Below are 13,749 nucleotides of genomic sequence, written 5' to 3'. Positions count from 1 at the left end.
AAAATCAAATGGTGAATGAAAGTTGTTGAACTTTTTAATCAAAAAGAGAGAGAATTAAAAAGAGTGAGAGGGAGAGGGAGAGGGAGAGAGAGAGAGAGTGAGTGGTCGCTAATTTGCCAACAAACTACAAAAGTCCTTCCAAAAAGTCCCTTTCCATTGCTCATTGCTTAACCCTTCTTCTGTTCATTTGGCTAACTCTCAATTTGAGTTTTACTTTCTGTTTTCTTTGTGTGTGTGTGTGTGTGTATGTTTTTTCTCTCCAGAGATTCGTGCATTTTGTATTTTGGGGGTCTGCTAATTAATTTTTATGTCCCACTCTTCGCTACGCTTTGCTTTTTCCTTTCGTTAATTAAGCAAAGAACTTAAATATCTATAGAACTCGCCCCATCTCTCTCTCTCTCACTGTCGGCCCCTAACCGTGTCCCTGTTCCACTAGACATTGGTGCTTTGCCCTTTTTGGTGTGTGTGGCTATAAAAATTGTGGCCCGGACCTCGGCTCGTACTTGGGACTCGTTCTCTGGTGTCTCACAGCGTGTGGCAATGTCCGAACAACGCTAAATCCCACACACATTCTAAATCTCATTTCCATTTCGAATTTCATTCATTAACTTACAACAGCAAAAACAAAAAAAAAAAGAGAGAATAAAATATAAAATAGAAAAAAACAAAGCAGAGCGCGGGATGTTGTGTGTAATCTGAAAGAAAAAAATTAAATAAAATTTAAATATTAAACAAGTGTCGATTTGTCTTACTTTTCTACTACTGTGTGTGTGTGTGTGTGTGTGTTGGTCTTCGTTTTAAATGCAACAAAAATTAAGTTATAAAACAATGTTAATGGTGTGACTAGGCGGTTTGGAGTGTTGGCTGGGCGGGACAGCCTATCGGTTAGCCTGATAAGATAGCGGGAGAGATCAAAGGCAGAGAGAAGAACACCCCCTAGAGAGGGGTCATTTCTTTGGTGTGGTGTGATCAGTCGTTGAAATTGCACAAGATTTGAATTCAGGTCATTAGCCAACAATATTCATTCAATATCCATCTAGCTGGCCCATTAATCGGACATCTGTTTTGCCTATCTTCTTGGTAAGCGATCTCGTTGGCTACTGTTTATTCTGCTTTCACTTGATGGCCCATTCCATTCCCGTCCATTTGCCCGTTTCGACTCTTATTTTCATTAACATAAAATGTTTTGTGTTGATTTTTATATACAGTAAATTATCAGCAATTTATGCTCCTCGGCCTGAACCTTTCACATTTCTTAACGCTCACACACACACACACACACACACACACACATTCTATCTCATTCTTACTTGCTATTCATTCATTCATAAAAACCGCTGTGAATTCAGCTAAGCTCACATTGCGTATGCTTAATTTATCGACACTTAATGTCAATGATGCGCGGCGGCTGCACTTCAATTAAAGGCATTCCAGGCAATCTCCTATATCTACCTACCCAGCTATCCAGCTATCCAGAATCCCGTCTACCGTCTACCGACTCCATCTCCTTTGTGTGTGTCTGCATTATGGTTAACACTTGTCCATGTCGTCGATGCCATCGTTTTAGTGAACAGTAGCCCGCTTCAAGACTTCAACTCGATCCCCCGATTGAAAAGCCAGAGAGTGAGACCCCAAGACCAGACCAGAGACCCCAAAACCCGCATCTGCATGCGTGCAAATAAATTTGTCTTTTGGTAATTGCCCAACTGGTGTTGGTGTTGCTGTTGGACTAGCAACATACACAGGGACTTCATTCCCGGCAGCAACATTGCAACATCGTCGCATCGTCGTTGCATTGGCATCATCATTAACGCTTTAACTTAAAATTGAATTTCATTAAGCCAACAAAAACAAAAAGAAAGAGAGAGAGAAACTCGAGGATGAGAGTAAGAATGGCAAGTAGCTGAAGAATATGTTAATTGTTATTGTTAAAGCAAACCAGATGGCAAGTAGAAAGTCTTCTCAAAAAGGCTCCAAACAGAAAGAGATGAAAAGTTTTCTACTTTTTGCTAGTTTGTTTGAAATGCATTTATATATAGTCAATTTATTCCATTAGAATATAAACTACTTGTTCTTCTTCTTTTGATTTCACATGGGCAACATCCGATCAGAGTGAGTGAGAGAAACACAAGTTATATGACTAAATATATACACCAAAATCAACAACAAGAGCAACACCGACGTTTTCTCAGCTTCAGTTTTAGGTTTTCGTTTTTTTTTTTTTATATTTTTTCTCTTCTTTCGGTTGGGTTTTTTATTTGGTGGACAATCGCTTAATGGCTCGCCTGCAAAACATGAAAAAATACTCAAGTGTTATCGATTAATGTCCAAGTCTAGCAGCTACCGAACGAGCGGCTGAACCTGAACTCAGACCCCAGAATTCAGAATTCAGAACCCCAAACCCAAAACCCAAAGTCGTTGTCGTTGTCGTTGTCGTCGTCTGAAAACTCGCTTGGTTGGCGGTTGCTGCTGCTGCTGCTGCTGTTGCTCATCCAAAAGTCAGTGGCTAAATGAACGACAACAACGTCAAATGACGACAACGACCAAGTTGTTGGTTCTTTATTATGATTATTCGCCTTTTTAATAAAGAAGAACAAAAGACGCCGACAAATATGGCAAAGCGGTCGCTGCTGCGGGTTGTTTGCGGCGTCGGCATTTTGGATGGTGCTAATGTCATCGAGCGTTGAACACCTTTATCAGTGTTGCATTGAAATGCACACACGCATGCGCCGCTGCCTGCCAACTTGCATGTTGCATGCAACACCCGTTCGTACATTTGGACGTTCATTTGGTCGGTTGGTCGGTCCAAGTCCATTGGCTTATCGGCAACAAATAGTCAACGCAAAAATAGTTGAGCCGCCGCCGCCGCCACCGCCACCGCCTCTGACTTCGATTCTCCATGTGCACCTTCTGTGCGTGGCACCTCGCGGTGGTGGGTCGCTATTCAATTTATTAGCTGCAATAAAACGCAAATCATACGCCTCTCTCCCTCTCCCTCTCGCTTTTAGTTGCAGTTTCAGTTAAATTCCTATCCATTCTAAGTAACCGCTTCTGGTATCGTTTCTTTTGCCAAAGCGGCTTCGTCCAAAGTGTTGAAATCATTTGAAATATTTGTCATTCAGCTTGATAGACCCAAGAGTCAAAGTAGAAGCCGTACCTATATAACAACCATCATTTATTCTATCTCTCCCTCTCGCTCTTTGCACACTTTACTTAGCACATTTATCTATTGGTTCCCTTGTTGTTCGTAACTTGAGTCATTTATTAGCAAAAAGTCGGCACAAAATAAAGAGCGCCTCCTTGAAAGTTTTATTTTTATTACTTTTAGTTCTTTTAAATGACGATATATGAACATTTGTCCATAATTCAATTTTATTATGACAATGTTTAGACAAAAATCATCATCATAATCGTCCAAAGGGAAAGGTGAAATCGATGATATTTGATTCAAAACCGATTGGTTTCGGTTGTTGGAGCTCGCATTTGATCATTCGGCCCATTGATCGGCCCGTTCGACTCCAACGAACCGCAGCAACGGCCAACAGCAACAGCAACAGCAACAACATTTTTGCCAAAGAGTGCAAAAAGCCATGTAGACCAAGGGAATTGAGCATTTTGTTTTGGCCAATCGACTGTGACGCCCCTTTTCTGGGTAGGTAGATGGATAGGTGTATAGGTGGGTGTAGAGGGAGGCGAAACAATTTGCATATAACAAAACCGCAGGCGCAGTTGCTGCTGCTGTTGTTGCTGCCGTCGCAAGGCATCATTAGTTACGATTTCTTTTCCGCCGCCCATTTTGTTAAGCAAATTTGCAATTGGCTGACCCCTCCGCACCCGGCCCGCAGTGCCATGGCTCTTCAAGGAGTTGAAAACAAGTAACGACTAGAGACATGGTTGTAGGTGCACAATTTCTCTCCTTTTAAATGGGAGGAGCCATTGCATCCCCCCAAAACGGCGCCCATGACTCCATTTACATCTACAACTACAACTCTATGTGTTTCTGTTTCAGTTTTTTTTGCTGACTGCTGCTGTGTATCTTAATCTGTCTGCCGTTGTTGCTGCTGTTGCTGTTGTCTTCGTGTTGTCATTAAAATGTAAATCCGTTTAATTAACTTTATTTCCCTCTCTCTCTCTCTCTCTCTCTCTCTCTCTCTGTCCGAATCTGGTTTTGACTCTCTGTAAGAATTTGTATTTTATTGTAAATACACTTTTTTTCTTTTCTTTTCCTTTTTTTGGGGCAGCGCCTCGGGCAGTTTTGACATTTTCCAAAAAATTATAGTTTACTTGGGTGGCAAATCGCCTTGCCACATGGATCGAAATCGAATGTCCACTATTTTGTTGAATTATTTTTGTTTCTCTTGTTCGTTTTCGACCATAAAATTATGCATAATTTACAGATTACGAATAATGCTGCTGAGGTTGCTGCTGCTGCTGCATGGTGGGTCCATGTTGCCGCCGGCAATTTGGGACTATGTCTATGTCTACCTGATCCGCTGGCTTATTTCTTAATTAAGACATGTTTCTTCTTTGGCTTGGATTCGTGTTGATATTTATGGTATATACAGATCGCTCAATATGCATATCGATTTAACTTTCAAAAACCAAAAACAACAAACGGCTTAATATCTGAAATAGTGGGGAGAGGGTGGGAGGGGGAGCGAGTGAGACACAGTCAACACAGTCTGGGAGATTCGTCGATGTCTGAAGTGACTGAATCGGCGGCGCTTCAATTATGCCCATAATTGGTCAACAGGTAGCCGAAAACGGCTATGACGATCGCGATCGACGCGATGACGATGACCTAATTGAGCTAAGAAACAAAAGACAGAGAGAGAGAGAGAGAGAGAGAGAGATACAGAGAGAACCAGCTCAACTATAGATAAAGATTAGCCAGGAGTTAATCAAGGGCCTTCAACAAGTTGAAAGAATCGAAATCTAACAATAATTATTTCTCTATTGATCAAAGTTAATCTAATAGATAATCCATATCTGGCAGAGCAGCAAACGTGGTCAAGTGGATGCCAATTTGTTTGCAACATTCATTCACGATTAGAGTGAAATTTCATCTAACTGACGTGTTGATCACCGTTAACTTGGCTTGGGCTTTGGGAGTTGCTGCTGACTGACAAAACAAGGCAAAGTGTGAGTGATCATTCAATTAAACAACACGCCAACAGAAACACAGAAGCAGACAGGCAACAAAAAGCCAATGTCGGTAATCACACACAAAAGCTGAGTAAACAAGCCAACAGCAACAAGAACAGCAACAGCAACAGCAACTGCAACTGCAACTGCAACACCAATAAGCAGTGCCATCATCAGTTAAATTATGTGATAATATGCCAACAATGAGTGTGCAACAGCAGCAGTAAGAGCAACCAGCGAGCAAGCAATCAACACGCAAAAGTCGCAAAATAAACGTGTTGCCGCAAGTAACTGCACGTAATATGCCCCGCCAGCAACATGCACACCAAAAGCCAAAGCCCAACGAAAATTGTCGCACCTTTTTTGGTATTGACCGACAACGACCACTACGATGACGATGACGAGTAGCAACTATAGGAGCAGCAGCAGCAACAGCAACAGCAGCAGCTCAATCAGTTGTCACCCGGGCGATATATAGAGTGATTAAGTGCTTCATGGATTGGTTTGTACTTGAGAGCAATCACAAAACTTGACACTACCAATTGTTGTTGCCGTTGCCGTTGCCGTTGCAATTGCCGTTGGCTGTTGCTGTTGCGGTTGCTGTTGAGGGTGACGTGCAGAAATGCTTCTTATTTCGTATCGAATCTAACAAAAATCTCAAAAACTAAATTTCAAGCATAATTGCATTATTCAATCAAAAGTCAACTAAAACAACTCGAGCTGTTGCCGCCGTTGCTGTTGCTACTGCTAATGGTTGTGACTGAGTGACAACAACAACAACAACAACAACAACAACAACACTAGCGAGAACAGTTGACGACTGCCTGGCGTCCGTGTAATCGCACTTCATGTCTAATTAGACTTGTTTATGCCCATTTGGAAAAACAACTACAGCAGCAGCAACAACAACAACAGCAGCAGCAACACATTGCTGTTGCATGCACATATAACATTTTTTTTGTTATTCCTATCCTCACGGTTATATTCATTTAAATTGCAATTCAAACTCGGCATTTTGAATGACAATTTTGCGCCTTTTACAATTTCAAACGAAATGGGCGAACAAATTGAACGAAAGAAAACAAAAAAAAAAACAATTTATAATAATAAATGGAAAAATAAAAAATTAACGTAATAATGCAAACTGTTTTATCAATAAATTCTAGACACACACACACACAAAACGCACAATGTAATTATGATGATTGCTGTTGTTGCTGTTGATGTTGCTGCTGGGGCAAATGAATTTATGTGTCAATAAATTTAAAGCAAATTAGCAAATGACGTTTTAAGTAGACGACGACCGATGCGATTTATGGACTAACTGGCATTTGGACGGACGGACGGACGGACGGACGGACGGACGGACTTCTTGTTCGTCGTCGTTCCCCTCCATATGAATGTTTGATTGAAGATCGCATACTGCCAACCGAAAAATGAAAAAAAAAAAAAAACAAACAAAAAGTATATGGTTGCCTTTTAAAGGCTAAAAAAAGTGAATCTGGCGTTCGACGAGGCTCACATCCACCTGCCCTGCCCTGCCCCTGCCAACCAACCTCATTTGATTTGCCAACGCTTTGCGCAGAAAATGGCGAAACACTTATGTGATATGAAATAGAAAATGGGTTTTCCATGCTTTTTCATGAGATTAGTCACACCTTGATATTTGTATACGGTTTCGAGTCAAAATTTGACAAAACGAAGAAAGAAATCCATCCACATCGCCATTGGTGGTCCAAGAGAGGCGTGCAAATCAAGCTTAGATACAAGATACTCGTACTATAAGATACACATTCTAGTCAGGCTTGTTGTTTGCCGTTTCGGGCTTGTTTCTTTCTTTAAATTACATGAACAAAATGGCGACGACGACGACAACAACAACAACAACAACAACAACAACAACAACAACAACAACAACAACAACAACGTCGATGATGATGATGACGATGATGATGATGACGACGGCAACTTTTGGCGGGGAGCTGCTTGTGAGGTCCAAACGCAGCAACAGCAACATCAACTGAAACGGCGGCAACTGCCTAGACCTAAGCCGGCTCTCACTCAGTCTTGGTCTCAGCCTTGTCGTTTAATCGAAGTCGAGTCGACGAGTTATGGTAATTAAAAAGGTGTTCCTTTTCTGCAACAGTCCAAGCCACGTTGCTTGCTTTGTCTCTTTTCATTTCGTTTCGTCTCGGTTTGGTTTTTTGTTTTTGTTTTTTTTGCTTGGGAGGTCCGCGTTTAGTTCTCAGTCTGCGACAGATAGACAAATTCATATTTTATGACAAAAGTTGGCAATGGCTTTTCGTTTCGCTCTTTCGTTTGTCCCCTGTTGGTCCTGCTGCATTCGTCGTGCATTTTGGTGGGTGGTCCTCAGACAATGTATCGATGTAGGAGTCAGGTTTTGTTTTTTGCTTCCAACTATCTGTGTGTGTGTCAAGTTTTGGTCAAGTTACTGCTGCCGAAAGTAAGCTGAAAATAGAAAAGAAAAAAAAAAAATCAACCAATATGTATAAATCAAGCAACTAATCCATTGAGCCTTATCATTATTCTATCGTTTCTATAGACCATATTGAACTCAATGCATAAGTATCAGCCGCGCTTTCATTTGGTGAGGGCCAACGATATACTGAAGCTACCGTATTCCACGTTTCGCACTTATGTTTTCAAGGAGACGGAATTTATAGCCGTAACTGCATATCAAAATGAAAAGGTAAACACTCACAAACCACGGCTAATTCCTCATAGCAAACTTATTACAATTTTCGTTTTACTTTTTGCAGATAACTCAATTGAAAATTGACAACAATCCCTTTGCAAAGGGTTTTCGTGATACTGGAGCTGGCAAGAGGGAAAAGAAGTGAGTATCATAATACAGAGTTCCAGACAAAACACTATTACCAGCGGGGTGGGAGGGACAACACTTTAACTAGTCGTTTGTCATATTAAGGAAACACTTTTATTACACCATCGTTCGGTTCAAATTGCAAATTATTTTAAACTAATGACTCTGAGAGCCCCATTTAATACCAAATAAAAAAGGACAAACTAATCAGTCGGCAGATTCAATCTGGACAAACTCATTTGTCCAACTGTTGACCGATTTGTACATAAGAATCTCTTTAGAGTTTCTGTCTTTTTTTTTTTGTGTCCTGATTAGCACAGACAATAATTTTTGTGATATCAAAGCGGAACTAATTAGCCTGCAGTCCTTGCCCAATTGCAAAGTCATACAAAAAGTGGCAGGAGTCAATAGACGCCCAATGGACACGATGATGATGATGATAATGATGATGATGATGATGACTGGCGGCACCTCGGTCTCAGCATCCAGTTTCAGTTTTAGCTCTAGATAGATATGTAATCCATATTGATGGATTGATTTCAATTTCCTGTTAGCTTCCTGATGATGCTGAGAACGAAAGTTACAGCGGGGTGAGACTTTTCAACTCCTCGGATTGTGTGTGAGGGGGGGCTAGAGGATTTGGAAATTGGTCAAAGTCTAACCGAAAAGTAAACAGAATGAGAGGAGAGAGGGCGAACGAGGAACGTGGTTGGAGTGGTTCCGGTTTCCGGCCACTGGTTGTGGCGTAGGCGGATGAGTGGGTGGCACTGTGACTTAGCATAATGATGAATGACATTTAATAGTTGACTGGACATGTTAAACGTTACAAATCAATTTTCCACAATGACGAGGATATAACATCATAGAAAGAATCCATTTCCATTGCCATCTCCATTCCCATTGCCAATCCCATTCCCATTTCCATTTTCATCCTCCACCACATCAGAGTCGGCAGGCATTGACACAAACAATTTACTCAAGTCAATGTCGGAAATTGATTGGCATTAGCGTGTTCAGTCTGTCAGTCAGTCTGTCGGTTAGTCTCTCTGTTTGCTTGTGGTTGTTTCTGCCCACCGCCCACCGCCCACTCACCCTCTCTGCAGTCAATAGAACACAAAGAGCTAGAGAAATCAAATCAGAGAATATGCCTGGTCATTGATGTGACAGCAGCTTGTCATTTGCCATTGAAATGGCGGTTTGGCACAAAGTTTTTTGCTCAATTATTAATTAAATGCCATAAAACGCTAAAAAGTATGCTAAACCTCTAACAGAGTTTTTCTCTCTCTCTCTCTCTCTCTGTCTCTTTGTATCCTTTACATCCTCAATTAGTCTGGTCACAAATCCTTGGGTAATTAATGGGACTTAGTCAACTCTTTGCCTAACAACAAAACAGAAAGAAAAACTAGAAAAACGAAAATAAGAAGGATGAGAAGCAAAGAAGAGGGAGAAGGACAACAAAACACAAACGCGGCATTTAAGTAGCATATTTGCTTTTGTGGTTGCTTTCAACCCCTTAGACCTGAATCCCCTCACTTCCCGCAACAGTTATCGACGCTCCTTTATTAGTGGCATCATCATCATCATTGAGAGTCGAGTGAGTGACATTCTTGGGTGTCGACATTGTGTTTAATCCCCTTCACAGTTAGAGCCGTTGCTAATTGGTGTGGCAACTCTCTATAGTTCGGGTCTCCGTTCACAGTTCTCAGTGCGCAACTTCCGCCGGAATCGCAATGATATTCATACTCTCAACTCATTCACTTACTCCTCAAAGTTCTCCCATCTTTTTGTGTGGCCAGAAGGCCGGAGGCCAAAAGGGAAATCTAAAGTGAAAACGTTTTAACAGCAGCAGCCACAGCGGCGGAAAATAAAAGTGGAAGTCGAAAGCAATTGAAATTTTTTTTTGCAAAAATCTAAAGTGAACTTCTCCCCTCCCCATCCAACCCCAACACCCTTGGTGTCACCCAACCCTGTTTGAGGCAAAATAGCCGTAGGCGTTAGTTGACAATAGGCATTTCTTTTCTCTGTCTTCTCCATGCCCCATTATTGCTTAGCTTAGTGAGGACACGGTGGGCGGTGGGTGTGGTTCTAGTAGACGGTGGCTTGCAAATTTAAGACGTAATTCAAAAATTACAGAGCAGCATTCTCCATGAAAATACTTGCAAGAAAAAAAAGAAAGGGAAACGATGAAAACCGCACACAAAAATGAGACAAAAGGTCAAGATAAACGTCTACAGTCTGCGTCAAAGAAAACCACACAGGAGCGCATTCAATAAAAACCAAGGGAAGAATACAGGGTGACACTAAAACTAGCTTCTTCGCTTGCTGTTCACGTTGGGCGCCAATTCGTTAACCATCACAGACTAACATTGGACGTCAATTGAGTAACTAATCACAAATTAGATAACCCTGAAAGTAGCCCCACATTGGGCGCCATTTCATGACTGGACTATGGGATCTAAATGGCGAAATGATGAGTCCTTTCTTTCATTCTTTCTTTATATCCTGGCCTTTGTAGTTAAGTGGGTGGGTCAGAGATAGACTGCCTGGATTAACACAAATTGATTTGCTATTAAATTAGGCTCATATGTACACACACCACACACATACAGAGACAGAGAGAGGGAGCGAGAGGGATGGAGAATGCAGACACACCTTTGCGGCGTTGCAAATACGTGGAAAAACAGTTAAGTGTAAAAGAAGACGCCTGTGGCGAAATTCCAACCATGCTGTACCACCAGGTCCTGTGAGTTAGCATTGAATTGGATGGGGTTGGTTACGGTCTGGGTGTGGTTGCTGTGATAATGATACACACACACACACACACACACACACACCTAACCCCACCCCACTCCACGTCTCTTGCCATGTGTGTGTGTGAAACTAAATTGCCCAATTTGGGAGGTCGAGCTCTGAGCCGCCACCGAACGTTTTCCAGCGTTTCTTTGATGTGTGAACAAAAAAATTACCAGGACCAGCAACCAGAACCAGAACCAGGACGAGCCTGTGCATTTGACGTGGTAAAGCTGGAGGTGGATATGGATGTGGATGTGGATGTAGATGGATGGAGAGGGGTTAGATGGGCGTTGGGGCGATCAGAGCTGGCACTAAATTACACTAACGTGTTTTGAATTATTTTTCAATTTCATTGTCGGCCCAGACACCCAGGCATACTCACACATCTCCACACATACACGAACTGGCAACTCTGTTTCCGCCCGGCATTGTTACATTTCAATTAAGGTTCCGGGCCCTCTGGCCTACTAACAGGCCCAGGCCCAGGACCAGGCCCAAACCTAAACGTAAACCAAAACCCCGTCAGCGTCGTTTTATCATTTAACAGATAGGTATTTGTGTTCAGCAGGGTTATTTTTTTTCTGTTCGTTGTTGCAAATAAACTATGAAAGGAATTTTATAAATGGAACAGGACAGGGTAAAGGATAGATAGATTGGCCAGGATGGGGTTGGGAATGAGAACATAATATTTAGTTAACCGCCAAACTGACACTTGGATGTTCTAATTTGTGTCTGTGTCTCTCGTACAACTGTTGTTACAGGCAAGCTCTGATGTCGAATCGAGGGTCCGATTCGGACAAATTGAATCCCACACATGTGAGCAGCTCCCGGGCCCCATTGCACTTGGGGCATGCTGGAAGACCGCCTCATCTGCATCCCCATGCTGCTGCTTTGCTGGACAATCAGCAAGACGATGATGACAAGCTGCTGGATGTCGTTGGACCGCCTCAGAGTCCGCTGTTGCCTTTGAGCCATTCGCTGCAACAGATGCATGCGCATCAGCATTCGGGTAAGTCCGACTCGATTCTTGGATCGAAGAAGGGATGGATGGATGAATCAATGGGAATTGCAAACAATTGTATACTAATCCAAACTCTCATTTTCTCTCTTTTGGTTTTTTTTAGCTCTGGCCGCCTGGTTTAATCATTTGGCTGGTGCTGGAGCCGGTGAGCATGCGGCTGCAGCTAATGCCAGTGCGGAGGAAGCATTGCGCAGACGTCTGCAGGCCGATGCGGATGTGGAGCGGGATGGCAGCGATTCCAGTTGCTCGGAGAGTGTCGGCGGTAGTACCGGCGGCGCATTCCGGCCCACATCGACGGGCAGCCCCAAGGAGGGAGTGGGCGCGGCAGCAGCTGCAGCAGCCGCTGGATTGCAGCCCGGCAGTAGTTATCCCTCGCCAAATATTTCAGTGGGACCACCGATACACCCATCGCCGCATCTGTTGCCTTACCTCTATCCGCACGGACTGTATCCGCCGCCGCATCTCGGCCTGCTGCATAATCCGGCTGCAGCGGCAGCCATGAATCCGGCTGGCCTCAATCCGGGCTTGCTGTTCAATGCCCAGCTGGCCCTAGCCGCCCAACATCCGGCTCTGTTTGGTCATGCCTACGCGGCAGCGGGCCACACACCAGTGTCCCCGCTTCAGGGGCTCAAGAGTCATCGCTTTTCGCCGTACAGCCTGCCCGGAAGTCTGGGCTCGGCCTTTGATGCCGTCACCCCTGGATCAAATGCAAATCGCAGCGGCGGCTGCGGTGATTCAGCCCCGCCACAGCCACCAGCTGGCCTAATGGGTCAATCGAGTGCCGGAGCCGGTCTAGAGAATGGACCGCGTAGCCTTAGTTCAAGCCCCAGGCCGAGGGCCTCATCGCATTCGCCACCAACCAGGCCCATATCAATGTCCCCGACGACACCGCCGTCGCTCTTGAAGCGTCAGTCGCAGCACTCCCCCTCGGAGCTAAAGAGCATGGAAAAGATGGTCAATGGTTTGGAAGTCCAACACAATGGCAGTGCCGCTGCCCTTCTGGCGGAAGAATCAGCCGCGGCGGCAGCAGCAGCAGCAGCAGCGGGACAAATGCATCATCATACCCATCCGCATCATACACATCAACATCCGCATTCGCATCCGCAATCAAATACAATTACGGATCAGTGACAATTACTGGACGGTCGCTCCGATTGTGAGGAGGGCGGCCTAGATCTAGACTTGGAGGATGACATTATCGATGATAATGAAAACGATGACAATGATGATGAGCAGGATCGCAGTTCGGTCATTGATCTGGATGTCGATGTCTGACCGCAAACGGAGCAGCTGCAGCATCTCTAGCAGCATTCCTTGATCCTGGTTTAGTAAATTTCTCGAATTTAGTTGCCGCAAATAAAAGTGCTAACAAGTTTTCTCAATGTAAATAGGACTAACCCTCCTCCTTCCCCATCCCGCCACACCCACCCTTACACACTGGCACACTGACACACACACACACACACACACACACACACACACACACACACACACACACACACACACACACACACTAGCATATGGGCTTTGTAGCATATAGCAAACTCCTGATATAATTCTTTCGGTGGATTAGACTTTCCTCTGGCCATGCTGAGAATGTAGGATGTACATTTTTTTTGTCTTTATTCAATTTTGAATCTACCTAGGGGATCGGGCTTGGACTTGTCCATGGGGCATGGCCTGAGGCAAAGTGTTGCTCCCATCAGCTTTTAAAAAGTAGTTTAACAAACCAGTTCAAAGGAACTGACAGATAACCAGGGAGATAGAGAGAGAGAGCGAGAGAAAACTTGGAAGTCTTAGAAGTAGGAATTCTTGCGAGCTATATATATTTTTCATCGGAATCCTTTAACCTTTTTGTTCTAGTTGGTAAGTTCTAATATACATACTTATAACAACAAATGAAAAGTAAAAAAAGAATAAACACACACAAAAATATAAAAACCAACAA

The 13,749-nt window shown here is 43.4% G+C and overlaps 1 protein-coding gene across 2 annotated transcripts in view; it reads left to right on the top strand.

Moving 5' to 3' along the window:
* LOC6653147 (optomotor-blind protein) overlaps window positions 1-13,246 on the top strand; it is a 59,158-nt gene extending 45,912 nt beyond the window's left edge. For both annotated transcript variants that reach the window (XM_023181384.2, XM_023181383.2), the window contains exons 4-7: window positions 7,709-7,855; window positions 7,926-8,002; window positions 11,533-11,789; window positions 11,905-13,246. In XM_023181384.2, coding sequence (XP_023037152.1) covers window positions 7,709-7,855; window positions 7,926-8,002; window positions 11,533-11,789; window positions 11,905-12,932 — 1,509 coding nt within the window. In that variant the 3' untranslated portion in view covers window positions 12,933-13,246. The remainder of the gene's footprint in view (window positions 1-7,708; window positions 7,856-7,925; window positions 8,003-11,532; window positions 11,790-11,904) is intronic.
* The last annotated feature ends 503 nt before the right edge of the window (window positions 13,247-13,749 follow it).

This window comes from Drosophila willistoni, assembly GCF_018902025.1.
Source record: "Drosophila willistoni isolate 14030-0811.24 chromosome XL unlocalized genomic scaffold, UCI_dwil_1.1 Seg142, whole genome shotgun sequence".
NCBI lineage: Eukaryota > Metazoa > Arthropoda > Insecta > Diptera > Drosophilidae > Drosophila > Drosophila willistoni.
Note: the sequence above shows the minus strand (reverse complement) of the source record. Positions and strands in the feature narration are given on the sequence as shown.